We start from the raw sequence: 26,997 nt of genomic DNA on the forward strand, positions 1-26,997 counted from the left end.
CTCGATGATCCACTTACATTTATTGGCTATTCGTCAGATAACGAAGTTGTTATATTATACGCATTTTCGTCATTTTAGACAGTTGTTTACCACTGCAAACTTCAAAAGTGCAAACAAAACTTGGTTCCTTTTTCAAAACAGGATTAACGTAAGCAGGCGCGTCGATATCAGACAGCAATGTCACTTCACGACGAGTGTCCGAAGACAATAAATTTTGTTTGTGTTTTGTATTGTTTATTTATGTCCAAATACGGTGTTCATATTTTGATAAAAAAAAGTTGTTTGATTTATGTTAAAACTGTTTTTATACAATTTCACGGACTTTCGGCTTTAAGGGACACCCCCTCCCACCAATCAGTCCGTTATATCGAGACTTTACTATATACTTGCAGAAAGTAAATTTTATAAGAAGGCCCATGTCCCTTTATTTATTTGTTTATATTTCTAAACATATTACATACATAAGTCATAAATAATATTCCCGATGAGTAATTTCTATTCCTCATTTTGGGACATGGGATTAAGGTTAACAAGACTGGAACACAAATAATAAACTTACAAAAAAGATTTTTTTAAACAACCAAAACTAATATGGCAAAATATAAAAACAATAAACATGTATAATAAATAGGCATAAGAAGCATATTTAAAAGAAATAAGGTAAGAAGCATATTTAAAATAAACAAATGAGAAAATACAAAAAAACAAAAGGTAAAAAACAAAGTAGGAAAATACTCAAAAGGTTCAATTGCAATACTGTGTAATTGAAACGTGCTAAATTTCCACGTCCTACGCTAATAAAACAAACATTTAACGCCTTAAACAAGCAAAAGTATTCAGAAAATGCCTCGATATCACGCTGAAAACGCAGTGAAAGTAATTACAAAAGATTATACGTTCTCGATTGCGTATATACTTGCAGAAAGTGGATTTTATATGAGCACACACCGCTCACTCCATTCAACGACGTCATATATAAAAAAAATCGACAATTTTCAGTTGTGCATGTTTTCGGAATGCCCAGAAAATGTACTATATCCCAGTAAAAACGGCATATTTTTAACTTAATATTTACCCGCTTTAGGGCAGAAAGTGTTGTCTTTACATTTTGAAGAAATGGTATTGTTTAATTATTTTTTTGAAAATACTAAATATTTTTCAAATGGAGAAAAAAAATTCAGGTTTAACCTAATAAGATCTGTTGCACAGTAAAAAGTTCAATACTTGGCTTGATATTTTTTTTGGATACATTTTATTATATTTTTAAACTTTAAAAACAATCTCCTGAAAAATCAAGTTTTTTGATATATGACGTTGTTGAAAGGAGTGAGCGACATGTCCCTTGATACTCAAAAGGTTCATTTGTAATATTGTATAATTGAAACGTGCTAAATTTTCGCGTCCTACGCTACTAAAACAAACATTTAACGCCTTCACGAGGCAGAAGTATTCAGAAAATGCCTCGATATCACGCTGTCGCAAAACACGATAATTTTTCATTCATCCTTCATTCCACACTCGGCTACCGGCGAGCTCGCTTGTGGCGGGAGTTTGAACGATACGTGGTCTATATTGTCACATGTTCTTATCATTCGACACCGTATCATGTGCAACAACTACCAAATTACAGAATCTTATGATAATAATACCGGCTCCGAATTACGATATCAACCACGTGCTTCTAATCAACGGTATTTCAAAGTTACATTGTACCCACTGCACGTCACTCGGTCTTATCGAACGCATTTTTATCGCAATTTATTCTAATTAATTACTTTTTTATTTCTGCAGCTGTCGAAGTGATGTTTACGCATTTAATAAAAATCATTATTGATTTAAGTGCCGATTAATTTTCTAAACATGGAATGTCACTAACTTTTACTAAATACTAGATATACCTGAATTCTGAATTAGTGCTAATATAAAATATAAAGATATATAAAGTTTTTTGTGGATTTGTGTTAATGTAATTTGAGTGCATTGGGAAATAATCGTATTTAAACCAGGTATGTAATAAAAATATTTTATGACTATTATGTAAAAAAAAATAGGTTAGTGCATTCTTGGTAGGTACGGAATAATATTATCGCTCGTATTTTCGAATCACGTTTGTCGACAGGTTTTGACAAAACGAAATCCTTTCAAACGTATTCGCGACCTGTCTATCTGTAATCAGCTGACGACAACAGCTATCCTTTTTTATGTAGTATGTGGTGTCTGTCAATGTTGGGTGTATTGAGTGAATAAAATTATATTTTTATCAGTTAGGATTAAGAATATTGGTTAGGAAATAAGAGAGGGTGAAATATAAATAAATACATAATTACACTACTATTACAACCATAATTAGTATGTAAAAGTTTTTTTTTATGATTTATCAAACCATCACCTTACATATTTACAGTCAACATAAACTCCTTTAAATAATGCTCTTTTCACGTGTAAAGGGTGTACTCCTAAAAATCGCTCACCCCTTTCAAGAACGTCATAAATCAAAATACTTGATTTTTCAGGAGATCGTTTTTAAAGTTTAAAAATATAATACAATGTATTTAAAAATAAATATCAGGCCACTTATTGAACTTTTTACTGTGCAACAAATCTTTTTAGGTAAAACCTGAAGGTTTTTTCTCCGTTTGAAAAATATTTAGTAAATTTAAAAAAATTATTAAACAATACCTTTTCTTCAAAATGCAAAAACAACACTTTCTGCCCTGTAGCGGGTAAATATTAAGTTAAAAATATGCCTCTTTTGCTGGGATATAGTACATTTTCTGGGCATTCCGAAAACATGCAGAATTGAAAATTGACGATTTTTTTATGTATGACGTTCTTGAAATAAGTGAGCGATATGTAAAGTCAATGCGCTAGAAGCTACACGTGTTGTCAGCTCATTTTTAAAAAAGAATAAATATTGGAATTAGGTTTAAAAACAATACATACATATTTGGTGTACAGTGTAGGATAATTATATTATATAAGAGATAATAGTTTCGATAATGCTTAATATGGATTTACAAACATTTAAATTTTCCGTATATCCTGAAATATTGAACTTCGATACGGTGACGTAATTCTTTCAGTTGAAATGGGAGCCGACCTTTATTGTTAGCCCACGCAAGCACTCGCATAAGGGCTAAGGGTTGTGAGCCATAAAGGTTTAGGGCCAATTTTACTGAAAGTGGACACGAAGCCATTATATGTATGTAATTAATTGTTTTCCCTAGAAATTCATTTATTTGTTAGAAATACATACCTATATATACATCAGGGGCGTGCCTTCCATATAGGCAGAAAAGCAGTGCCTATCCTAACTTACCCGCGTGACATATTAAAACGCAACCGGTACCTACCCTACCTTACTAAGTAGTACCAGCTTACCTTAATACCTACCTCTACTGCCTACCCTAATTAATTCTCTATGCACGCCGCTGATATATCGCTCACTCTTTTCAAGAACATCATAAATCAAAAATCGTCAAATTTGAGTTGTACATGTTTTCGGAATGCCGAGAAAAATCCCAGCAAAAGACGCATATTTTTAACTTAATATTTACCCGCTACAGGGCAGAAAATGTTATTTTTGCATTTTGAAGAAAAGGTATTGTTCAATTATTTTTTTAAATATATTAAATATTTTTAAATGGAAAAAAAAACCTTCAGGTTTTACCCAAAAATATATGTTGCACAGTAAAGTTCAATAAGTGGCTCGATATTTATTTTTAATACATTTTATTCCATTTATAAACTTTAAAAACGTTCTCCTGAAAAATCTAGTTTTTTTTTATTATTTATGACGTTCTTGAAAGGAGTGAGCGATGTATTGTACATATACATACATTTTCAATTTTAGTCATTGACAATTTCATTGAACATTACGAACCGGGTTGCGTTTATATCGATTCTAAGCACGAGAGAGACGGCAAGTTACTAGAAAAAAAATATGTAAATAAAGGTGAGAATTTCGATAATCGTATGGGTTATCATTACAATGTCATACTATATCGAAATATCTGAATATCGCTAGGAATGTGTGTAAAAATGATAACATACGTTTATGATTATAGTTCCTCGAGTGATCTTTAAGCTAATGGAAGCCATTCATTTCTAAATTTGCATAATAATTATGCATATTAGTATAGGTACATAGATTCCATAAATAGCGTCGTAACGTGTCTTACCACGTTTGTGTTTTGTAATGCTATCATTAAAATAAAACTAATTGTTCCTGAAAATTAATATAGCCTAGTCACTAGTCGGTAGATTTAAAAGAAAAGAAAACCCTTTTGTATTAATTGAATACTTTACAAGAACTTATACTTTAAAAAAATTCAAATAAAAATAAACTTCATCTACTTTAGAACACCAATAAACTCTTGAATACAGTATAGTATTTTTGTCTTTTAAGCGTGAACTACTGGCAAAATTTCGTAATTTTTTTTATGCTGTGTAATGGTTTTAGATTATTGTCCTAATTTTTATTATTTCGATGTAGCAATATTTCATCATAAGTATTTTTCAATAACGTTGCACAGTAGTTTTTTACCTTTTGCTCATTAGAAATAACTTACTAAGCATTTTCAATAGGCAATTATCATCAAGTAAAAATCAAGTAAATGTTGAAATGACATTTCAATTATGGATAATTGTTCATCACGTCTTACAGCTGCTTACAAAATTGAGTTTATCAGTTTCGCCTCGCTCAAGATGGCCATAGCTCGATTCTTAATCAAGCTATGGCCAGCTCTTTTAGAGCTAAGGAATCTTTTAGAGCTAAGGAAGGAAGAGTGGAGGAGATTAAGTTAAATACTCGTAAGTTTACTTAAGTACCTTTGAGTTACGTTAGTAGTTGGCACGTATGCAATATAATGTGTCCATAATGTTTTGGAGTGTATAAGACTCAGTTTTGATTGTTTTAATTTTAGCATTCACCTATTTTTTTTTGGATTTCGATTGTACATATGTACGGCATCTTAAAACAATTACCTAAATTTACGATCGTTCATACTTACGACCATTATTTACTTACAACTAATATAAATAAATCTCTCTGTACAACTTTAAATTTTATAGCTTGTGGTAATTTTTTTGCAATTCATAAAACATAAATGATTTGATATATTAATCTATTTTTTTGTTTGTTTATTGACTCATTTAATTCATATTAAACTTAAATTTGATTTCTTCAAAAAAAATCAATGATTTAAAAAAAAAACGACTTTGCAGTGTTGGTTCAAAAGCGTGTGATATAGATGTAATAGATATATCAAACCCGGGACCTCAAGCACGATTGTTAGACGCGGTAACCCAGGGAGCAAGAAAATTCAAGTTATTTTTCACTCTAATGTTTATTTGATAAAATCCAGCACTGGTACCTAAAGCACAGAACGGATCATTAAAAAATAAAATTCATAAAAAAATGAGTGAATGAAATAACACTGCTTTGTTATGAAACAAGAGTGCCATAAAAACTGTAGAAACAATGTAGAAACAAAGTAACAGTCTGTAGAAACAACGTTGCCAGTTTAAAAACCAAAGTCAACATCAATTTTCAACTGTCAATTTGATAGTTCACAGTTGATTTGTAGTCAGTACGTTTTGCCATTTCATCGTGAATATACTGAATGACCATTACGCGCGTCGTATGTTCGGTGAAAGGCCCGAAAATAATATTTAGCTTGATCCTCTTTTTCAACGCAAAATTTTGTTCAACACAAATTTGCACAATCAATTTATAAATCAGGCTCATTTTTGGTTAAATGGCTATGTCAATAAGCAGAATTGCCGATTTTGGAGTGGAGAAAACCCAGAAGCCTTTGTCGAGACGCCCTTACATCCATTAGAAGTCACTGTTTGGTGTGCTTTATGGGCAGGTGGAATCATTGGCCCATATTTTTTTTAAGATGACGCCGGCCAGAATGTTACTGTCAACGGAGAGCGCTATTGAACCATGATTTCTGACTTCTTCGCGCCTCAGTTAAATGGCATGGATGTGACAGAGCTGTGGTTTTAACAAGATGGCGCAACATGCCACACGGCAGGTGTCGCCATTATTTTATTGCGGGAAATTTGAATTTGTATACTTAAAAAAAGCACTGTGCGTGTATGTGTGAATGATTGTCTCGTCACTTATTTTGCTTAGTGAGGCGTGCTTCCAACAAAAAATTAACGTATAGTAAACAAATAAATTAACATCAAGTTGCGGGGAAAAAAAAGATGTGTTGTTATGTTTAAATGTCGTGTTGGTAAGTATAGGAAAAACTTTTGCAATTCGGCGATATCGTATCGATATATGAAAATTACTTTCTCATCTTTGGATCGATACCTCATGCTCGTATAACCTTCAGCTCCGAAGTGTTACACTGCTATTCAAATAACCGCCAACGATAACGCAGTATTATTTATTTATTTAAGTATATAAGTGCATTGGGTCATGCACCACATGTTGGGGCCCAAGGCAGCTGCATCGAACAAATAATTATTTTAACCGATATCTGATTGGGAAATATCTAGCAAGGAATTTGTGCCATTTGAATTAAAGGTACTAGTAATTACTAATTAATGAACACTGTAAAGGTGGTAAAGTATTCAAGAAAATTGTCGTACTACTAATACTTTTATTCTTTTGAATTAGGGGTGAAAAAGTTTCATGGAGGAGAATGTAGTAGAATCCCTGATTTCGAACATAACCACAAATAGTTATTTAAAAAAAAATATTCTTGTTATGTAACTTGTTTTTCTGACATTATTCATAATTTTTCATATCGCTCACTCCTTTCAACAACGTCATAAATCGAAAATCGTCAATTTTCTGTTGTGCATGTTTTCGGAATGCCCAGAAAATATACTATATCCCAGCTAAAGCGGCATATTTTTAACTTGCATTTTTAAGGAAAGGTATTGTTTAATATTTTTTTAAAATATACTAAATATTTTTCAAATGGAGAAAAAACATTCAGGTTTTTTCTAAAAAGATCTGTTGCACAGTAAAAAGTTCAGTAAGTGGCTTGATATTTATTTTTAAAACATTTCATTATATTTTTAATCTTTAAAAACGATCTCCTGAAAAATCAAGTTTTATGATATTGATGAAAGGATTGAGCGATATGGCAACGCGTGTGTTTGGCATTTCAAATAAGAAAAACGATATATTTTTCATCTAAATTGGTTCGTAAAATTTGCCTATTTCAAATTTTACGTTTCTTGGACGAACGAAAGCATAGATATTAAAAAAATAGAGATTCAATATTTTCTACTTATTGTCGTTGAAATTTCGAAAGAAATAGGTATGTTTCGTTGAATATAATGTTTTATATTCCAATCTAAAATTATTACTCACAAAGAAACCTGTTTGTTTGGTATTTTTTACTGCATTCAGTTATTTTTAAAATAAATAAATAAAATAATAATCAAATATTCAACTTTAGCTCCCTGAACTGTAGCTAACCAATTTTATCTAAATATAGTTATGTTAATTGGAAACACGAGAGAAGAAGCCTTGTCTGGGAAAAATAATAAACAAAACTGATCATTATCTGGTCCTACGTTCTAGATGTTTTGATATTATGTGTCTATTGTATAATATATTGGACACGACGAACACGTGCGTCACAAATGGCAAAAATAATACGCAGAATAATATTGCATCGAACAATAAATTGATTTATGGAACATATCAACGTTGTATTTATTTTCATAGATATTTCGTTTATTATGATAAACTCTTTACTTGCACATTATTTCTAATTATATAACCTCATTAACGCACTACTATTAAAACTCTACGAATTAATTTTTAATTGTAAATATCAATAATATTTAAAAGGAAAACTGGAGAAAATTTTTAGGGGGATCATTCCAAAAAGTCGCAACCTATACCCGTATTCAGAAATTCTGTTTAAATATACTTATACGAGTATATTTGACCTTTTAACGAATTGTCCATACATAACGAAGAGTTTAGGTCAATCCACACCCCCTGTATCCCATCTTCATCCGGTTAAAATTATTATTCATCTACTGAATTACCGTCAATCTGTATCCTATGTGCTTGAAATCAATGTAAACGCTAACCAGTATCGTAAAGATAAAATAATTCGCTACATAATTCGGTTTTTAGATTCGATCGATTTAAGGTAGGTAATTACGTCAATCAGTGCATAAATTTGGTTACGTTTTGCGTATTTCTAGATTCTAATATATCAGACGATTTGACATCAAAAACTTTAACACGAAAGAAATATGAACCGAGTAAAAAGTAAGAAATACCACCCCTAACAGGTTTTTTTTCCACATATCTAAAATAGCCTAGTAACTGGTTAAGGAACTGCTATATTTTTGTTTTTGTTTTGTTTAAATTCATGACTTTTAGCATCATCATAATAACCGGTAAACCGGTATTTACTTTGTATTTTTACCGATTTACTGATGAGTAACGCCAACTAAATATCAACTAAAATCATTGAACAGCGGTCCGAGAATTGAACTACATATGGTTTAGAATATTTGAAGTCTAAAGTTTGATTATATCGAATTATGTCTTGCGTACATGTATCGGATCTTTGAATTGGAAAGTCGAATTAATACATGTGTTATTACTGCATGCAGTCGCAGTCGTATTGATTAGTTTGGAATGCACTCCTTACAATATTAATGCATTTGGAGACCGAGGTACCACACTCATACACATAAACTAATATATGTATATGTTAGAAAGCTGTAAACGTAATATTAGCCATATTATTTTGAGAAATAAAAAGACTGATTTTTGATCCACTCACATTTTTATTGACAACCAACTAATTTCGGCAACAACCTGTTGCCCTCTTCAGGGTTTAAATTATTATAAATTAAACCCTGAAGAGGGCAACAGGTTGTTGCCGAAACTAGTTGGTTGTTAATAAAAATGTGAGTGGATAAAAAAAACAGTGTCTTTTTATTTCTCAAAATAATATTGTATATCAATATGATCCACAAAGTTAATGCTTTCAATATTCAAAACGTAATATTAGCCGTTTTAGTGCTGAGATTTTTTTTTGCAAAAATTGTCAATTTCAAATTTAGTGTACAAAATGCATGTAAAAACAATAGGTTTTTACAGCAATAAACAATCTTTTATTAACTTAAAATTAGTGTAATTTCTTTATTTGTGAATACAGTGGAACCTCTCATAACGAGTAATTCGCATAACGAGCAAAAAAATATATGAAAAAGTTGCTCCCTTAACGAGCGAAATTTAGCATAATTATGTAAAAAATTACATGACTATTTTTTTTAAATTCACTTTATGTAATGTGTTCTTTACAGTCCTTATCTTATACATAATACAAATTATAAATAAACGTCCTTGTGTCTCCGATAACGTCGGGTGATTTTATTATTATTATATTACATTGTTATATTATTACATTACTTAATCTTTACCTTAATAAGTAAGCTACTTTCAAGGGGAGATATTTTTTGGAAATTTACCAATTTATTTTTCATTTATTTATTCTATTTTTATATATTTGATATCTTATACGTCGTTACTACTTGAAGCGCGGGGTTGATCACCTTTCCTGAGTGTATGAACGATCAATATAACACTGCATCTGTGCACTTTGCACCATTTGGCGCGGATAAGGTTTAAAAGAAGAGTGTTACCACTACAACTAGTACCATCACTCGGCTTCCAGGTAGAAGAGAGAGGGTAGAAAGCCATACTCGTCTGTTCTGAAATGCAAGTTAAGCATACATCTATGTATAGTCATATATACCTACCACTTATGACTTTTGACAAAATCAAATTCAAAAAAGATTTTTATTGATTCTTAACATAGATGAATAAGTCTATTCCAATAGGAATATAGAAGTCTGAGCATTTAAGAGACTTATGTCCTGCCATTGGCTGGTTTAAATGATCGCCTTATGCACCGTAACTTTCCCCATTCCACCCATAATTGACAACCACACTACTCACATTTCGGAAAATTGTTTAAATACTCCAATTAAAAAGATCAACTGCGTTGTTCACGCAAATTTTAGCTAGCTCTTAAGTTTTTTTATTTATTAAATTTAACTAATTATGTAATTCTGTATCAGTTTTTCCGAGCAATATTTTGAGTGTGTCTAAATTTCAGCTCACAAATACTAAATTTGCTCCACATAGGTATCACTCGTGCCAAGAATTGCATTCTTGTTCTGATATGTTTACAGTGTTTATAAAAACTAGTGAAACAAAAGTTAACTATTATAGTTTTTTACCACTTTATTTTTGGTGATTTTTTTACAACCGGTTTCGATGAACACCCTGTCTAGTGTAGTATCAGAAAAAAAACATCAAAACAAATTAATATCGTTATTAATTTTGTGACGCAGTTTATAATGCCCTTTAATTCAGTAAAATTATACATCGAGTTTCGGTTTATATTGATAATAATTAGATAATTGAATTCCATGAAGACCAATTCAACAAATAAAGAAAACAAAAATATCAATAATTAATTTGTTTTAAAAAAGTGATTAATAATAAGTCATTTTAAGGCAATCAAAAATAAGTTATTGATTTATGCTATTTTTGTTGCATGGAAAACTTCACTCCAAGAGTAGGTAGGTACCTTTCATTCGACATTATAAACGACCCCAATTGTTTCTTTTTATTATCCCACGTTGATTATTCGATTACAATTTTGAGTGGATGCACGTGACGGTATACGAGTATATACCTAATACGGTAATTGGCAATGTCAAAGATTGACATTGTTATATAGATTGAAAGTCATACGAGCATTGATCTTTAGCGGGCGATAAAAATCACAATTCCGAGATCATAGGGACGAGACAGAGGGCGTTTGTCCACTACACGGGATTTCGCCGTCCGACAGTCCGGTTTTGAAAAATGAAAACGACTACGACAGTTTAGCGTGATCGAATTTACGCGCAACTTGTTCACGCACCGATTAAGAGCTCCGATCCGAAGAAATATGGACAAAAACACAAGCCAATCCAAGCCAATCGTCGTTTTAAAAGGCTAATTGACGTGCCGGACGGTAAAATTACACAGGATTACACGGAATCCGGGTGGTGGACAAGCGCCCAGAAGACGAGAGCTTCGTACAAAATAAGAAACAAAAAGATCCGGTCATATTATTCTGGGGAACCGCATTGAATCGACTCGCTGTTAAACTGGGTTTCTGTGCTATTTTCTTCTACGCCCGCCCTTTTAAGTATCTGGGGGCTCGCACCTCGCACCCTTCAGATTCCATATCAAGGTCAAATTCCCCGAATATCTCACCCTTACCCGAGTCTTTGTCCCGACACTGACCTAATTCTTAAATTGTAAGTAAAAGAAAATAATACTGCCCCGATGAAAAAATAATCGACGAATAAAATAATTTTTATAAATCATTTTTTTACGAAAGAGGGTAGAGGGGTAGGGTCATAGATCCGAAGAACTCGAAAATTTTGTTTTGCAAGTAATTTGATATACAAGTTTTTCATCGTAAATTTTTTTCTACTTCTTTGTATTTCACTTTTTTCATTTTTATTCTTATTCCATTTTTTAATTCAAATTATTTGTATTTCACTTTTGATTTATTTATTTTTAAAAAATATATGGATTCAAATGCTTAAGAGATGGTTCTTGAATTGAATTACTCTTCGCCTAAAATAGACACATCATTATTGAAAAGATAACATTCCATCTCATGTGACTTGTAATCTAAGACCTGTTTATCTGAATTTAATAGTAAGAACATTATTTGCGAATAAAACATGTAATTATGCAGTTATTATATAATGAATCTGCATTAAAATTATTATTTATATATATATTTTTTAAATATTTTATTTGTTATATTTATTTTATTGTGTTTGTTTCAAACCTTGAGGTAAAAAGTACAGGTCACAAAGGTTCATATAGGGTATATATTATATAACATACAGTGAAAAATATAACACGAAAGTAAATTATAATAAATGTAAATGAAGTATGAAAATAATTCAGGAGAAGATAAGGAGGGTCTTAATGATTTCGTCCACTGAGTGTACATTGGGGACTGTATCCATTCTGCTGTAATTTTTATGATCTTATCCAGGCATTGAGCGTGGAAAGAGTTCATACGTTTCAGAAGCACTGAAAATATTAATGTTAAATACTAAAGCTCTAAACATATCAGAAGCACTGAAAATTTGGGTAGGTTTTCCACAATCGGAAGAATACATGGATGTTAAGTATGTTGGGAATAGGATCCTCTTGACTTCATCTTCAAATTGAAGAAATCTTGATATCTGGGTATTTACAGGGCTCGCAATCAGATGGTTTAAGTGTTTATTATATACACTGTGTGACATTTACCATCATAATAATAATTTAAAGTAAAGTAGGGTAGGCACTTATGTGGCTATAAAGAATGCATGGTACTGCCTAACAGTTTATGCCATATACTATGGAGGCGGAAATATTAATATAATTTTTATTTTAAACGCGATTATTTGTATTGTTTCGCAGAAGGCTACAATGGGCCACTCCGAGAAAAAGGTGGAACTGCAGGTGAAAGGCGTGGCAGATGGTTTGCAGGTCGGATCTCTGTCGAGTATTCGTCTTAAAAGAGAATTGGGTCTATTTTCTGCAGTCAGCATGATTGTTGGGGTTATGATCGGGTCGGGAATCTTCATCTCCCCTACATCAGCTCTCAGACACACCGGCTCTGTGGCATTTTGTATCATCATATGGATTGTATGCGGGTTGATTTCATTAATGGGTAAGTCATTTTATTCTTATAGTTCCTCGCAGGACTCTTACATATTAGTAGTGTATGCAACTATTAACAAGAAAATCGCCAAATTAGTGAAATTCGCAATCGTCTTATCACTTACACTTTAAATAATAATACCTTTTTTTCCCCATTTTCCGCCTTATAAACTCTCTTTGCACAGATAATGTTTTGTTCACCGTTAGGTAATAGTCAAATTTGACTAACGAATCAAAAGGGGTCTAAATCAAATCAATCCAATTGCTTTATTTTGTTATGGAAAGAAATATTTGAAATCTCAAACTCGGAATTTAATAGTCTTTTGGAACGATTACTTACAAATAAAAAGATTTAAAAAGGCTCTGTAAAAAAACATACACTCACTTTTCAAAGATAAAACTGAATTGTTTTCATTCCAGGAGCTCTCGCATTTGCTGAATTGGGAACGGTCGTTCCAAAATCGGGAGCAGAATATGCTTATTTTCAAGAAGCTTTCGGCCCCTTGCACGCATATTGGGGTCCTTTGCCTTCGTTTATATGTTCTTGGATTTATATCATGGTTCTCAAACCGGCAGAAGTTGCCGTTTTGGTATTAACATTTTCTGAATACACCGTCGTACCTCTTGGAGTGCTGTTCAATTACAATCAAATGGACCCATACCATCAAGATTTACTTAAGAAGTTAGTTGGGATTCTGACACTTGGTAAATATATTATTGTTTAATATATCTGGTAGTTTGGATTTTTTCTAGATGTAATGTGTTTTTTTTTATATACAATTTGTCTTTATTTACCCCTAATAAATTTATGGGAATTTCAGACTGATAAATAGCTATATAAAAAAACAACAACTATATACCATATCCCACTTTATTTCATTTGACCAGTGACCGGGTTTCATCGTTATCGATATCATCAGATGTGCATGTGAATATGTTATCTTTTTTATTATAAAATCATGGCTCGTGACCTAACTTCTCACCAGTCTGATGATATCAGTAATGACGAAATCCGGTCACTGATCAAATAAAATAATTTAGCAAAAGAGTAATAAAATTTGTTAAAAAATGCAGTTCCACCAAAAAATGTCAATACACTTAAATTTTATAAATTACTAATAAAATAACAGGTATGATTATTTATTTAGAAAATTACGTTTTGAGATACTAGACGTATTAAACATATTAAAATAATATTTGCCCTCATTTGATGTCATCATGACAATGCTATCGATAATGGTGTAACAAACTCATATCGATTCATACATATAATCGATATTTAATTTCAATCCAATGCGAATTATGCCGGACATCTCTAACAGTACTTACCGGCGGGCAACGAATTTTGTCTATGGTTGAATTTTTTTTAGGGTTGGCGAACATGTGTGTCAAAATTTTAAAAACCCGCATCGCTTTCTGTCAGCTCGTAACGGTCGTCCATTTGTTTTCGTGTTGTGTTTTTGTGTTATTTCAACCAAGTTAAAATCGCCTATCCAGTTGTTTTAATTGAACAAACGTTACGAAATGGTAAGTTAAGATTTAAAAGTTTTATGTACATCGTATGATTTGTGATATAACTTATTACCCATTGCTTTCCTGTGGCAATAATCAAAGTTGTACTTATTTTGAGATATATATATTTTTAAATTAATAACGTTTTTTACACGTTTTGTATAGATTACAATGTCGGACGACCACGAGATGTATTCAGACTTGCTAAATCGACTGGAGGCGCAAAAGAACGCCATAGTTGAGAATCTAAATGAGGCTTATACCAATTATTCGAATAATCCTGTCGATAGAAGAGGAAAGAACGATTACCCAGATAGCTGCAACACGCGAGAAGCCAAGTTTTCTCGAGCTATTGAACACCTTGTCGAAGAAGACTATGACCCGTTAGTATTTGACGAATCCAAGAACTTCATAGAGTATATCTGCCACCTGCGTCACGAAATCAGTGAAACAAAACAGCTTGTAGCCTTCAAGAAAGCGAAATATGAAAAGACGAAAAGAGAAATTGAATAGTAAGTCTTTTTTTCATTATAAATTAACTTAAAGAGCTAGGCTCTTGTCTGTGCAGCACCTTCTACCACTCTCTTTCAGATTTTTCATCTCTTTATTTAACTCGATACCTGCTTTCTCTTTTAACTGCATTTTTCATTGTAGTGTTTATTCACCTTAAATTGTTATGAGAAATCGTATTGGCTATTTAAGCAAAATTACCGTGAAAGCCATAATAATAATAATAATAATACATAATAAATTTGGGTAATTTATATATCGCCATTTTCATAAAACAACACCTCAAGGGCGCTTCAGTACTTCGTTTCCATAAGTCTACTTTATAGTACAGCCAAACTAAACTATATCTCTTTTAGGTTGATATATCCTACCTTAGCTCTAAATATTATACATACAGTGGAACCTGGATATAAGAGAGTCCAAGAGATGGGGACACTTTTCTCTTATATCCATGCTTTCTTTTACAAGCCAGCTATCTTTTCAAACTGAGGTTTTACTTAGTCCAAGACTCTTATATCTAGGCCTGACTGTACCTCCACTAAAATAATATTTTTAACTTTATAATCTTTTGCCTAGAAGATATAATATTATATATTTTGGGTGTACTGGCAAAAAACGTTAACTCGAAAATATGCAATTTTGACTTAATGATGCGTATTATAAAGTTTTCAATGTTCAATAAACTGGCAAATACACTAAGTAGTTTGAAATGTCATATATATCGCTCACTCCTTCACGAACGTCATAAATCAAAAATCGTAAATTTTCAGTTGTGCATGTTTTCGGAATGCCCAGAAAATGTACTATATCCCAGCAAAAGAGGCATATTTTTCTGTTAATATTTACCAGCTACAGGGCAGAAAGTGTTGTTTTTGCATTTTTAAGAAAAGGTATTGGTTAATTATTTTTTTAAAAATACTAAATATTTTTCAAATGGAGAAAAAACATTCAGGTTTTACCTAAAAAGATGTGTACACAGTAAAAAGTTTAGTAAGTGGCTTGATATTTATTTTTAATACATTGTATTATATTTTTAAACTTTAAAAACGATCTCCTGAAAAATCAAGTATTTTGATTTATGACGTTCTTGAAAGGAGTGAGCGATATGTGGTTTTAAAAGTAAATTCAACTTAAAGTTTAATATCGGGTGTTTCATCTAATGGTACTGGAACACTTGTGATGAGGAAGAGGGAAACGCGCAAATGAAGACAATAATTTATTTATCAAAAATTACAAAGTTATAAGGGTAAAAATAACAAATTGATACCAATATTTCGAAAATTATAAAACACTTATTAGGGCGAGAAGAACAAAACGACACCAATAGAAAAAGAGCGAGCGCGACGTATATACGTTTGAATATTAATCTAATCTGAGCACGCAAATATTGGTCCTCCACCCCTTATATACGATTTTAAAGGAGTTGCATGTGGTGGGGACAATATTGTAAACATTTAAAACTTAATGAACTGCGTCTCTTTGTTTTTCTCGAATACATTTATGCCTACAATTTTAATAAACAAATTGTTATAAAAAATACACAAATTTTTATCATGAACATCGGGTATTTTATTCAAACTAAAAGCTTTAAATAACAGGAATTATTAAAACAGGGATTTAAGAGTTAATGTTTTTTGCCAGTATACCCACAATATAATTCGCTGGTTCCTTCAATCCAAAGGTGATTTTACAGAAAGTTTTCATGAAGTTATTAATTTATGTCTATCATTTACAGTTTCAGAAAGAATTTATCGATGTTGAAAGACGCCACAAATGAATATGAAACCAAAGTGAACGTTCCCAGCAGTGTTTCCAAGGAGAAGCAGTACGCCAAGGCCAAAGCCAAGTTCAGCGAACTGAAGAAGGAATTGAATCATGTCCTTAAAACACTTTATCCTAAAAAGCACGAAGAGATCAGTAGCTTGATGGTGGTAAGCTGTTTTTCCTTATTTATTTGGGAAATTCTGGGCATCTTTAATTCAAGTTGTTGTATGTACTGTACCATTAAAGACATGTGGATATGTTAAAAACTGTATGTTTTATTGAACGCTATTGACTTCTCGATATCTGATTTGTGACAAGTGTTTTCTAACAAAATCAATTTAAATTGAGTGAATTTATGTAGTGTATCATAATTCACAGGTTTGATTCCCAGGAGGGGGTGAAAATAAATATGAGTGATTTTACACTCTAATATTTATTTAATATTACCCTGGACTGGTCCCCGAAGCGCAGGATTGATCACCTTGCCTTCATGTTAACGATCATGATAATGCGTTGATACGATGCAGTGCCCTATGCACCACTGGGTAATTACATATAAATTATGGCAAGGGTTTTAAGTATGATTTTATATTATTTTATTATAAAAATGGATTTTCACATATAAATTAAATAATTTATATAAAATCAATCAATAAAAATTTACATAATAAAGTTATGGTTTTCAACCCCTGCCTTGTTATCTATAATAAAATAAAAATAATAAAACCCTTATCCGCACCCAATGGTGCATAGGGCACTGCTAACGGTAGCCGAGCGTGCTGACCATTACACTATGGAGGCGGACAATTTGTTATGTATATAACAAAGAATTTTGTCTAGCCTCCAACCAGTCTGATGATATCGGTAATGATGAAACCCTTTCACTGGTCAAATGAAATATACATGGAGAAAACTATATATGTAGTTGTTATTTTATTATATAAAATTCAGTTCCACTAAGAAATGTCAGTAAAAACTTAATTCTGATAGCAAAAGTTTCTCCAAATTGTCATATCATCTGCGAAATATTGGAGGATTCGCCAATAACAAATGGTGAACGGTGACTTAAATTATTCAATAATTACCCTTTAATTGATTTTAATAATTTTTTCATTGTTTAAGGATATAACCAAGAGTCATTTCGCTGAAGATGGATCAGAGTACGCTGAAGTGGATGACAACATAAGTTTAGGAGTCCTTGAACTTCTTACAACGGCTGAAATAATAGTTCCACACCCGCACGAACCCGCAATGTTCAAACTAAATCTTTGATTTTTATTGTCTTCTAGTTAGATTTAAGTAATTTTATAAATAAATAAAAATATAGTATTATTTACCCTGAACGATGTATGTTTTATCTGACTTCTTTGTACCTTATTAAATTAAAATATTAATTTTATTTATTTTGTAGTTTTATTGTTATTTGTATTTTAACATGTTGACTACCATGTCAACCACCAGCACAAGAAATTCCAGCTGCGCATTTTATACCCTATTTCGATATCATGTTTTGAACTGTCAACACGCACTCGCTGTATAAATTATAATTATACCATCCAATGAACTATTTAGAAGCTACATGGTCCTAGACATACGGCAACTGTTCATCAAAGAAGCATTGATTCACTTCTGGAATAAAATGGATAAGGTAAGAACTCAACAAAATATTCGAACCCGGGCAGCATTAAATATAAACTATGTTGGCCCATCCGTTAAAACAAGTTTTGCGCAAAAAACCTTTTCATTCCTTGCGCCAAAGATACCTAATTTGCTGCCCGAAACCATTAAGAATTCCAGTAACATTTTGAGTGTGTCCAAATACTTGTTCACAAAATCTGATCTCGGATCTCACATACAAATATAAGAGTTTCTGCTTAATAAAAAGCTTCTTTACATCTCACCAATAGATGTCTCTAGTGAAGTTTTAGTGATTCAAGAACAAGGTTTCTAAATTGGTTCATAAGTATATACAGAACTTCCAAGAATTTGAGTAGTGTGGTTGTCAATAATGGGTAGAATTGGTGAATGTTACACGTGTGTAAAGTGATCACTTAAACCAGCCTATGACGGTCGTCAGCCCCGTAAATGCCCAGACTTCCATATTCTTCTTCATCTTTGATGAGATGTCAAAAAATAATAAGAATTCCAGTAGTGATCATGTCTTTCAGAACAGTGTCTGTCGATGGTTGCTTCTTGTTGGAAGGAACAAGGTAGAAAGTGATTTAATTAAAGTCCAGGTATAATTGTTTTATTGTAAAACCTTTATACTATAAATTGTTATTGTATCTATTGTATGTAATGAATATGGTATAATCTAATAATTAAAAAACAAATAATAATTTTAAAAAAATTGTGTTACCATGTAAGTATTTCGGTTCAACCCAGGCCACGCCTAAAGAGCCGTAATACATATAGTAAAAAAATGTATGTTTCTATGAAATAAATAAATAAAAAATCTAAATTATAAATTGGTATTCATGAATCTCACGCTCGCACTGACAAGTTGGTTGGCACAGCGCTATCTTTTGAATTGTTTTAATTGCGGCGTGTCAGTTACCCGTTTTATGCGTCGATATAAAACTCAATAATTTTCCATAAAATTATATGAAAACAAATACAACTATCCTCCTATTTATATCAATTTTATGAAATAAACAGTAAAACAAAAAACATTTTACAAAAATCCTATTGGCAGTCCAATTTCCAAAATGATGACAAAAATCCAATTTCAGTGCTAATGAAATTGGAATGAATCTTTACTGTAACGTTATCACTTTTTGCTTGTTTTATATTATATATAACGGCCATTGCTGCTATTCTCGTTTTCCTATCTACTATTCTTCCTTCATTTCCTTTTCCATATAGCGGCAATGTCCTTCAACTGAGCTCCTGTATTTATGCCATCTATATCTTTTTAAATATGCCCTACTCCCAGATTAAAAAATCTCAAGCACAGGTTTGATCACCTTGGCTTTATATAGTTAACGATTGAGTCAACGCTGTGTCCATTTGATGCAGTGTCCTATGCGATTTGATGCGGTGCACCATCTTAGTTAAATAATTTAAAATTAATTTTGTTACTATTTACTCTATCTGACTTTGGATACTTTGGATTTTTCACACCACAAATGTAAGGTTAATAAACCAGATAAATAATTTAAAAAATATTGCAATATAGACGTTCTATGAAGTGATCTCTTGAGCCACCCGAAGCCAGGTCATAAGCCCTGCGAAGCTCTCCGCCTCCGTAGTGTAATGGTCAACATGCTCGACTATCGTACTGGAGGTCCCGCTTTCGATTCCCAGGGGGTGGGTTAAATAAATATAAGTGATTTATATTATCCACTGACACTTCGTGATGGAATTGCATTTTTAATTTATTATTAGATTAAAACCAATATTTTTAGCTTTTCCACTTTTTTATTTGACCAGCGACCGGGTTTCGTCGTTACCGACCCAGTCTGATGATGTCGGTAACGACGAAACCCGGTCGCTGGTCAAATAAAAAAGTGGAAAAGCTAAAAATATTGGTTTTAATCTAATAATAAAAAAAAATATAAGTGATTTTTTCACCTAATATTTATTCAATATTATCCTGGACTGGTACCATATGCAGACAGTTCACACCCTTCCTTCATGTGTTAACAATCAAGATAATAAACACTGTGTTTATATGATGCAGTGCCCTATGCACCATTGAGTGCGGATGAGGGTTTTGATAAATATTTTGATATAAAAACGTTAGATGCTTTGTCTCAAGTTGAGATACTTATAATATTGGCTTTGCAACCAGGTCTGTGCAACTTGATCGTTGGTGCGAACTGGCTATATTTGTGGTTTCAGGTCACCTTTATATAAATTTGTTATTAAATTACAGGTGTAATCACAATCATTAATATCAGCAGTGTGAAGTTGTATGTAAAGCTCCAGAATATATTTGCGGCCTGCAAAGTATTTGCCTGCGTAATTGTCATTTGTGGAGGGATCTATGAACTCGCTATCGGTCTGTATATACTTTTGCTTACTATTCATTCAATCAGAACTCTATTCGACTGTTATTTTACAAAAGTTCAAATTTAGCACATTTTTCCAATAAAAATCCAAACATTGCAAATGACTTGCTTTGATCGTGAAATTTGGACAGCTGATTCTGTCTGTAGTTTTGAGGGAATGTAACAAAAACGTATTGAATTAGGCACGTCCCTTCTATTCCCTCATTATAAAATGTTACATTCACTGTTTTTTATATCTCTAAATTTAAATTGTTAAGTATTTCCGATTTTCTGATTAATTTTGAAAGATTTCATCAATTCATTCAACAGTCGCTTTTTGGAAATCCTATCCATTTTAAAATAAAAGCTGACTTATAAATACCAGTTATGCAAACTGTGTTTTGACACATTCATAAGCATTTCAAACATTTGTCATAATAAAGTAAAATAATTGATGATATTTATCAGGTCAATCATAAATAAAAATACAATACTTGCACGTAGGTCCTAATTAATACCAGGGTATTCATTCAAAACAACAGCTAACTTAGCTAAAGCTAGCTTTAACAATTTTTTTCTGTTATGTAAAAAACAAATACTTATTAAAAAAATTCCCATAACTTCAACTTCCTGACAATACGGATTGACAACCGGTTTATAAATGTACTTATCTGCAGTATGTATTTAATACGTTACCTATCGTTACGTTATCTATCCACATAATCGACCATGTGGTTAAATTAGGTATAACTTGCCTTTTTACTTGTTTTTTATTGTCTGATTGTAGTTTTTGATTTCCAGGGAACTTTGCCAATTTGCAAAAGGGTTTTGAAGGAACCAAAACTGGTCCCGGATCCATGGCTCTAGCCCTTTATAGTGGTTTGTGGGCTTACGATGGCTGGACGGCTGTTACTGTAGTTACAGAGGAAATACAGAATCCATCTGTGTAAGTCTATTAATAAATATGTACACAATTACTTGCTGCCTGTTGAGTTCTTAGGTTTTATTGATTTAGAGTTTTGTATAATAGAAACGTGGACAATCGAGGCAAATTGTAATATTAAAGATGCCTTTAAGATGAGGTGAAGGAGGCTCTTGATAAGAATACTAAGGACAGCCGGATGCATCAACATATCTATCTTCCAAGATCTAAAGCTAACATATATTATATATAAAACATATATTATATACAAGGTAGCCACCTAGGGCCACTTCTATTTAATATTTATGTACATGACATAGGTAATTGTTTTATTAACTGTAAATTCATAATGTATGCTGACGATATGAAGGTGTACTTAAAAATTCGAGATACTAATGACTGTCATAGAATGCAAGAAGATCTAAATAGATTATCCGTGTACTGTAAAAATAATATGTTATCTCTTAATCCGGATAAATGTTTAAAGATTTCATTCAACAGAAAAAAAAACGCTATCAGTTACAATTACAACTTAAACAATACTAATATTAAATCTGTTTCAACAATTCGAGATCTAGGTGTGATACTCGATGAAAAATTAACTTTTAATCATCACATCGAGAGCATAACCGACAAAGCACTCAGAACACTTGGATTTTTATTACGCACAATTAAACCTTTTAATAAAACGATCACTCTTAAAACGGTATATTTTTCTTATGTGCGTAGTTTACTTGAATTTTCGTCGCCAATTTGGTCTCCTTCTCATAAAAATCACTCGGATAAAATTGAAAGAATACAAAAAAAATTCGTAAAAATCTTAAATCGTAAAGAACATATTTTTTTTGCCAACTACCGCGAAGCGTGCTCATTCCATAAAATCCAAACTCTTGCTGATAGACGTACGATAGCTGATATGGTTTTACTAGCTAATATCCTTTCTGATAAAATAGATTCACCAGAACTGGTTACCCGCATTCATTTTAGGGTACCGCAGAGGCAAACGCGTTATAATCAACTTTTTCAAGTACCTAAATGTAACACTGATTTTGCCAGAAATACTACAATTAACCGCATTATGGATACTTATAATAAAATGTTTAATGATGTAGATATATTTGGGAAAAGCACTAGTTCCATAAAAAATGACATAAGCAGGAAATTAGGTGAATGATTGATCGTTGCCGTTTGTTCAACAAGCCAACTGTTAATTGGATGATTTATGTTGATATGGAATAGGTACTACACACGCACACACACACACACACAAACACACACACACACACACACACACACTCACCCCAACCAACATAAGAATAGCATTATAGGAGGATTTTTTTAATTGGCCATAGTTTGGTTAATTAATGTTGTATAATATATTGTTTTGGCTGTAAAAATCCCAAATAAAATAAAATAAAATAAAATAAAATAAAATATATACTCAATTGTGTGCCTCAGACAGATTCTCCATTATTTTGGTTACATCACAATGAGGAATGAAGATTCCCATGAAAAGCTTGGTGTATTCAACCATGTTGAGGGAAGAAGAGGATGAGGGAAATCTCCATGCGCTAGTCGTACCATTTGCAACAGGCTCTTCACTCGTCCCAACATTCAGAGATGGGGAATTTTGGAAGAAATATTGCGTGTTGTCACTTATGATACACATATAGAGATACTTTTCAAAATTTGATCAATGTGTAATAATCATGGGTAAAATGTTGAATGCTATGCAGTGTATAAAGTGATCACTTAAACCGTTAACTGGTAGAGCCTTCTCAATACCTAGACATATGTATATATTTCTACCTTAATAGACTCTTTATCTATGCTGAGGTATCAATAAAAATCTTGATATGTATAAACAACTCGCCATTTATGCGCAAAATCTGATAGATTAAAAAGTATTGTGAATATTTATGATGTATTACTAAGGTTTTTTTTTTTAATTCTTAAAAATATATTTCCAGTAACATTCCGATGAGTATACTGATTGCTGTTCCGACGATAACTGGGCTATATGTGTTTATGAATATTGCGTACATGACAGTATTAAGTATCCCCGAAATGATGGCCTCCTCCGCCGTGGCTATATCATTTGGTGCCAAGGCTCTGGGACCATTCACATACCTGATTCCAGTTGGTGTCGCCATTGCTACATTCGGTTGTGCCCTAAGTCTGCAGTTTGGAGTAACGAGGTAAATTATTGCACAAATATACTAGTCATTCTGAATCTTTGGCCAGTAATATCCTTGCATTAAAATATGCGTTGCCATAGTGTAATGTCAATTTGGATGTTGATTTCAGGTTGTGTTATGTAGCCGGGAAGGAAGGTCATACTATAGAAGTATTCTCCTTTGTTCATATGAGGCGATTTACTCCGGCAGCTGCTGTGGCATTTCAGGTACTTATTTGGTCTATGAAAGAAATTCTATCATATTATCTTATGCATGACTACACCCATGTCACTTTTATTTTTAAGTTTTATGGGTGAAGCCTGTAAAAATTATAAATTAAAATATTACTTTAAACCTAAAGTACATTAAATTTGTGTCTTGTTTTATTTGTCTTATTTATGATTTATAATTAGTTTTTATTATTTATATTTTATACAGAATGCATGGTGGGCTTATTGATACATATGAAGTAATATATTTTATCCAACTGAAAGCAGATTGGTTAAGGTTTTGTATATTATATACCTACCTGAAATAAGTGGGCAGATAGTGCTTGTACATATGTTATAAGTCATAATGAAAAAAAAAAACAAATACGCATTCCCAACATTTTATCCTCAATTTTTGTAGACTGAGTTAAGACATCTTAATGATTTTTGTCTTAAAATGTAGCTAATTCTTTATACTACGGACACCTGTGAAAATAATTATGAAGGATATATCCTTTTGTATGGTTAGATGATAAAATTGGGCTATTTTGATCTTGCCCGCAATTGTGATCTGCATTTCGCTCCACCATGTAATGTGACAGATGTGACGCACATAATAAATTATTAGGTTTTTAGATTAAGAACATATTAAATTAAATATGTTATCTTCTTTAAAGCTAAAAAAATAATGTATTATGTTCATGGTTCGTAACTTACTTATGTCTGTTACTGTAGTAAAAAAGTATTGTCAAGAAAGTAAGTGTTTAAAATGATCAAATAAAAGATGACATATTCGTGCTGTGTGGTTCAAATGCACAACTGATTTGAAAGGCGATTATCGGGTTAAAATAGAAGCGATATTGTCCGCTTATTGTACTGAAATGCATCTCAGTAAGATGCCAATAAACCTAATCTTGATATTGTCCACTTATTGTACTGAAATGCATATCAGTAAGATGCCAATAAACCTAAGCTTGAAACATAATGCTCTTTTGTATCATTTCAGGGTCTGATTGCATTTGGTTTCATATTGGTTGGAAACATAGGAGAACTCATCGATTTCGCTTCATTCCTGATTTGGATATTTTATGGAGGAGCAATGGTGGCATTGATCTTCATGAGGAAATCCCACGCTGATACTCCGAGGCCATACAAAGTCCCACTGATTGTGCCGTACTTTGTATTGGTAGTCGCCTGCTTCTTGGCAGTAGTTCCTATCATAGCAGATCCTTCTGTCAAATATCTGTTTGCCATCGCATTCATCCTGATCGGTGTAGGCGTGTATACCTTATTCATCTATTACAAGAGGAGACCGAGACTGATGGGTGAGTTTTTACTTACAATTTTTTTAGATAATTTATGTAGTGCCATAAAGGATTTAGCAAGGAAGGGCACTTAGTTGCATTTTTAAGTATATTTATGGATTTGACTCACATGGTGGTTATGTAGTAATTTCACTAGCAGGTCTGAGGTTCAGAGTTCAATTCCTCACTATACCACTATGTATTATTATAATGTGGTTGCTCCATTTGAAAGTAGCACATAAATATATAAATTATTGGGTGTGTCTTACAAATAATTGAAGAAAGTACTATTATAATGAGTCAACACAAACAAATCCTTATGGACTTATGGTATTATTGCCAGATGAGTTAGAGGTGATAATTTATAATTTTTTTCTAATATTTATAATATTTAAAGCATCTATTTTGTGTACAGGCATTGTAACAAAATGTTGGTTATTTATGTATATAATCTCTCACTTTTTTCATATATTTATTTCTGTATAGTCCTCTGTTTGATTCAACGTCATTGGTTAAAAATTAAAACATATCACTCTCCCACTCTCTACAACCCTGCTTTAAGCAAACACCCTTAGTGCATGTTGGTCTTTGGTCTGACTTATAATGCATGCGATATATATTGTGAGCTGGTGTAAGTATGTGAATAGTGCCATGGTGGTGGTGTATAGTATTTGCAGGCTGGTGTAGTGATTGGCCTGAGTAAGAGACGGGTATGTCTCAAAACCGGTAGACTAAAACATGATGAGTGGTTGTATACGAGCACAACTAACGTTTTGTTAAAGTGTTTTAATTTTTTTTCTGTGTATTGTGTTTTGTTTTGAATGTTTTTTTGTTAATTCTTATTATTATTTGCAGATAAAATTACCGTATGGACCCAGGCATTATTTGAAGTTGTGCCACCGTCATCCAAGTCTGATTAAATTCCTAATACATTGCGATGTATCAACTGTTCTTCCTGTTATATTAACAATTTTAGTTAGTCAACGTGTATTTACATATATTATTTTTTACTGTTACTAGATTTAGAAATATTATTTATTTTAGAAAAAATATACATACACTTAAGCGTCATATAAACGCATATATTTAAAAAGTGCCATTATTAATGAAATTTGTATATTTAATTTTATTTTGTTACTATTACATAATCATATTTCTTGAAGCTATTTTTTTTTGTTTTCATTTGGATAGGACCAGAAGACAAATTTTAATTTGAATTTGACCTCCTTAAATTTTTAGCAAATAATTATCTGGCTATAAAAAGGACAATTTTATAATATTTTAAGAAAATAAAAAGATTTTGTTTTTTGATCCACTCACATTTTTATTAACCAACTAGTTTCGGCAACAACCTGTTGCCCTCTTCAGGGTTAAATTAAACCCTGAAGAGGGCAACAGGTTGTTGCCGAAACTAGTTGGTTAATAAAAATGTGAGTGGATCAAAAAACAAAGTATTTTTATTTTCTCAAAATAATATATCAATATGATCCACAAAGTTAATGCTTTCAATATTCAAAACAGGACAATTTTACATTAAAAAGGTGTTGTGTTTGTTTCTATATTTTTTAAGTAAATATTGTTGAAAAAAAATGGTGTAGAATTCAAACTGTCAATAAGTAAAATTTGTGCACAAACTGATATGAATATTTTAAAGATTAACATTTAAAAAATCTTATGATTAAAAATAAATGTAACTATAAAAATTTAATATTAACTTGGTGAATACCAATTAATATTGTAAAATATTATGACACATACAAATTTCAATGCACTCAACATCATTATCAAACAACATATTCTTTTTCATTGACAATAATAGTGAGTGCATCAAAACATGTGTTACAATATAGTGTAATATGTACATTATTAGTGGT

General features: G+C 31.9%; 3 protein-coding genes across 4 annotated transcripts in view; all 3 read left to right on the forward strand.

Moving 5' to 3' along the window:
- The window catches only part of LOC148308722 (3'(2'),5'-bisphosphate nucleotidase 1), a 116,913-nt gene that overhangs the window by 23,438 nt on the left and 66,478 nt on the right, over positions 1–26,997 (forward strand). The gene's annotated exons all lie outside the window — the stretch shown is intronic.
- LOC148308723 (b(0,+)-type amino acid transporter 1-like) lies at positions 1,533–26,289 on the forward strand. 2 transcript variants are annotated; one of them, XM_088261223.1, is made up of 10 exons: positions 1,533–1,691; positions 1,792–2,006; positions 12,491–12,743; positions 13,154–13,438; positions 20,397–20,522; positions 21,313–21,457; positions 23,404–23,631; positions 23,741–23,837; positions 24,826–25,144; positions 25,979–26,289. In XM_088261223.1, the coding sequence occupies exons 3-10, from the start codon at positions 12,500–12,502 to the stop codon at positions 26,041–26,043; spliced, it is 1,509 nt and encodes a 502-aa protein (XP_088117349.1). In that variant the 5' UTR covers positions 1,533–1,691; positions 1,792–2,006; positions 12,491–12,499; the 3' UTR covers positions 26,044–26,289. The 2 variants fall into 2 exon arrangements, with proteins under 2 accessions (XP_088117349.1, XP_088117348.1); XM_088261222.1 differs by having other exon boundaries at positions 1,533–2,006.
- Positions 14,413–17,913, forward strand: LOC148308724 (uncharacterized). Its single transcript, XM_088261224.1, has 3 exons — positions 14,413–14,757; positions 16,491–16,686; positions 17,642–17,913. The coding sequence occupies exons 1-3, from the start codon at positions 14,417–14,419 to the stop codon at positions 17,789–17,791; spliced, it is 687 nt and encodes a 228-aa protein (XP_088117350.1). The 5' UTR covers positions 14,413–14,416; the 3' UTR covers positions 17,792–17,913.

Source organism: Brachycentrus maculatus, unplaced genomic scaffold (genome assembly GCF_059751285.1).
Source record: "Brachycentrus maculatus isolate JH-2025_06_01 unplaced genomic scaffold, ASM5975128v1 h1tg000152l, whole genome shotgun sequence".
Taxonomy (NCBI): Eukaryota; Metazoa; Arthropoda; class Insecta; order Trichoptera; family Brachycentridae; genus Brachycentrus; species Brachycentrus maculatus.

Coding starts and splice junctions, on each gene's coding strand:
- LOC148308724 (XM_088261224.1), top strand. CDS start 14,417: ATGTCGGACGACCACGAGATGTATTCAGACTTGCTAAATCGACTGGAG. Junction 14,758..16,490: donor ACGAAAAGAGAAATTGAATA/GTAAGTCTTTTT, acceptor TATCATTTACAG/TTTCAGAAAGAATTTATCGA. Junction 16,687..17,641: donor AGATCAGTAGCTTGATGGTG/GTAAGCTGTTTT, acceptor TCATTGTTTAAG/GATATAACCAAGAGTCATTT.
- LOC148308723 (XM_088261222.1), top strand. CDS start 12,500: ATGGGCCACTCCGAGAAAAAGGTGGAACTGCAGGTGAAAGGCGTGGCA. Junction 13,439..20,396: donor AGTTGGGATTCTGACACTTG/GTAAATATATTA, acceptor ATTAAATTACAG/GTGTAATCACAATCATTAAT. Junction 21,458..23,403: donor GAAATACAGAATCCATCTGT/GTAAGTCTATTA, acceptor ATATATTTCCAG/TAACATTCCGATGAGTATAC.